Raw genomic sequence first — 3,269 nt, forward strand, 5'->3', positions numbered from 1 at the left:
GTGTAGAGAATGTGGGCTGTCCTTTCCTCTAAGGGCTCACCTCACTAAACACCTCAGAGTTCACACTGGAGAGAAGCCATATGAGTGTACTGAATGTGGAAAGTCTTTTACCGAAAAATATATACTGAATAGACACTTCAGAGTTCACAGTGGCGAGAAGCCATATGAGTGCTGTGGTTGTGGAAAGTCCTTCAGTGATAAGGCTGTCCTCAAACAACACCAGAGAGTTCACTCTGGAGAAAGGCCCTATAAGTGTGGAGAATGTGGGGTGTCATTTCGTGTACGGTCTCACCTCACTGGACACCTCAGAGTTCACACTGGAGAGAAGCCATATGAGTGTACTGAATGTGGGAAGTCTTTTTGCCAAAAATACAACCTTACTAAGCACCTGAGAGTTCACAGCGGCAACAAGCCATATGAGTGCTGTGATTGTGGAAAATCCTTCAGTGATAAATCTTACCTCAAAGAACACCAGAGAGTTCACACAGGAGAGAAGCCATATGAGTGTGCTGAATGTGGGAAGTCTTTTAGCCAAAACTCCAGCCTTATTAAGCACCTGAGAGTTCACAGTGGCGAAAAGCAATGTGAGTGCCGTGATTGTGGAAAATCCTTTAGTGATAAGTCTTACCTCAAACATCACCAGAGAATTCACACAGGAGAAAAGCCCTATGAATGCAGAGAATGTGGGCTGTCCTTTCCTCTAAGGGCTCACCTCACTAAACACCTCAGAGTTCACACTGGAGAGAAGCCATATGAGTGTAATGAATGTGGAAAGTTTTTTAGCGAAAAATATAAATTTAATAGACACTTCAGAGTTCACAGTGGCGAAAAGCCATATGAGTGCTGTGATTGTGGAAAGTCCTTCAGTGATAATTCTACCCTCAAACAACACCAGAGAATTCACACTGGAGAAAAGCCCTATAAGTGTAGAGAATGTGGGATGTCGTTTCGTGTAAGGTCTTCTCTCACTGGACACCTCAGAGTTCACACTGGAGAAAAGCCATATGAGTGTACTGAATGTGGGAAGTCTTTTAGCCGCAAATCTAGCCGTATTAAACACCTGAATGTTCACACTGAAGTAAAGTATTAAATGTGCAGGGAATGTTTTCTTTTTCTCACTTAGTATAACAACACTGAAGGCGACTCTTTGGGACCTATTTTTCTGAATATACACCCCATTTAATGGAACATTCACTCTGATATATTCCTCATAAGTTTCAGGCACAAGTGAGGCTTGAAGGAGCTGCATTGTACTTGCTAACATGCCCAGACCTGCTAACTGATTGATGTCACAGTGAGCATTTGTGGCTGAAGAGATTTCACCTCTGGCTCAACTGAAGAGTGTGCATCAGTCACAACCCCTGTGTGCTCAGGGGAAATATATTCTCTGTTCTCACTTGTGCTTGAGAACATTATGATTACTTCAAGCTCTTGACAGGATCTTCCTTCCTTTCTGACTAGGGAATGCTTCTGACCCAGGGTTTGTCCAGACCACCCATCCTCAGTTAAGGAGTGCTGCCACTTTCAGGGACATTGCAGGTCTCACATGCTTTTATGAATTGTTTTACTTTCTAATTCACCAACCTGCAAATTGCTTACTGCCCTCTGTTCTGATTTATGATCTTTAGTAAAGATGTTTTTTCTTTCGAGGCTTTATTTATTATTTTTTTAAATCTCACTGTCTGGATGATTTGATACAAAAGTTGTGATCTATCATCATGGCGAGATGCACAGATATGGTGGGGTCCCACAAACTTTCTGTGCTTTGGAAAGCTATAATAATGTCAGAAAAATCACTCTTTGTCCAATAATGGCTTATTTTATACCACTGACCAAGGCAATGAAAGAAAGTCTTCATGACTTTGTGGTTGCAATTTGCAGCCTGATGCCTCTAATGTTGGTGAGGTCAGTGGTCCCCCAGAAGAGGAGTCCTTTTTTGTGCTTCTATCATTGTTCTCACATTATCCTCTGAGGTGTTGTTTTAGGTTCTAATTCACCAACTTACAAACTGCCTTCTATCCTCTGTTCTGGTTTATGATCTTTTAGTAAAGGTGTTTTTTGCTTTTGTACCTTTAATTTTGGGGGTTATAGTCACTGCCTGGGATGACTTTAAAGGATAGTTGTGATCTGTCACACGCAGAGGGGAACAGATATGGTAGGGTCCCAAACTTTATGCACTTTGGAAGGCACATAATGGCAAAAAATCACTCTTTGGCCAATATTGGTTTGTTTTGTATTGCTGACTAAGTCCTTTAACAAAAATCTGCATGACTTTTTGGTTCTAATTTTTTAGCCTGGTGCCTGTATTATTTGAGAGGTCAATGATCACCCGGAAGAAGAGTCCTTTGTTGTGCTTCTGTGAACAATATGAGTTATATTCTCTACTCATAGTATGTCTTACATACTGCACAGGAGCCCTGTGCCATGTTGTGTGAAATATCATAGGCTGGTTTCATTTGTTATAACACTGTGAAGTGCAACTAATATTGGGACAGACACTGTTTTCATAGTGAGTGGAAGAGATGGCAGTATAGTGGATGAAAATTGCCTTTTCTGAACATTATCCACTAATGACCAAGTCCTGAAGCTTGTTTGTTCTTTTTGTAGCTGAAGTGATTGGTTGCAAAAAGAATCTCATGGTTTTGGGGATTCCCTGGGCCCCTCTATGGTGTTCACCTCAAGGTTATCACAACAGTCAGGAACTCAAAGCTAAAGGAAGGATAATCGTATAATTAGTCCCAGGTTGTGTGTTTTGTGACAATTCAGCATTCCTGATCATTCTGATGGCAGTAGTCTTCACTTCTATACAGTATTTGCTGCCACAGAGGCAACAATGATTCTCTCAAGAAATAAGGAGAGAGATGGTTATGTCTATATAGAGTTCCCATCTTAATTTTCTAAGAATAGAGGGATAGCTATGTTTTTATTTGGAACCACAATTAAGGCTTTACCTACTAGGTGTACTGGGTAATAATGGTGGATTTTGTAGTCAAAGAAAACACGATAATTTTAAGAGAAATATCAAAAGTGTATGAATTTCATCAACCAGGCCTTTAGTGTTATATATTTTAAAATGTATTTTTATTGATTTTTAGAGAGAAGGGCAGAGGGAGAGGAACATCAATCTCCTGCCTCCTGCATGCCCACTACTGCAGATCCAGGCGGGCATGTGCCCTGATCTGGAATCAAACCAATGACCTTTCAGTGAATGTGATCATGCCCAACAATATAAGACACAGTAGCCATGAGAGTTTATACTTTTATTATTT

The 3,269-nt window shown here is 40.7% G+C and overlaps 1 protein-coding gene across 1 annotated transcript in view; it reads left to right on the forward strand.

The window, feature by feature from the left end:
- Positions 1 to 1,322, forward strand: part of LOC102264044 (gastrula zinc finger protein XlCGF26.1) — a 6,177-nt gene extending 4,855 nt beyond the window's left edge. The window contains exon 4 of the mRNA XM_014545412.1: positions 1 to 1,322. Coding sequence (XP_014400898.1) covers positions 1 to 1,090 — 1,090 coding nt within the window. The 3' untranslated portion in view covers positions 1,091 to 1,322.
- The last annotated feature ends 1,947 nt before the right edge of the window (positions 1,323 to 3,269 follow it).

This window comes from Myotis brandtii, unplaced genomic scaffold (assembly GCF_000412655.1).
Source record: "Myotis brandtii unplaced genomic scaffold, ASM41265v1 scaffold4064, whole genome shotgun sequence".
NCBI classification, from domain to species: domain Eukaryota; kingdom Metazoa; phylum Chordata; class Mammalia; order Chiroptera; family Vespertilionidae; genus Myotis; species Myotis brandtii.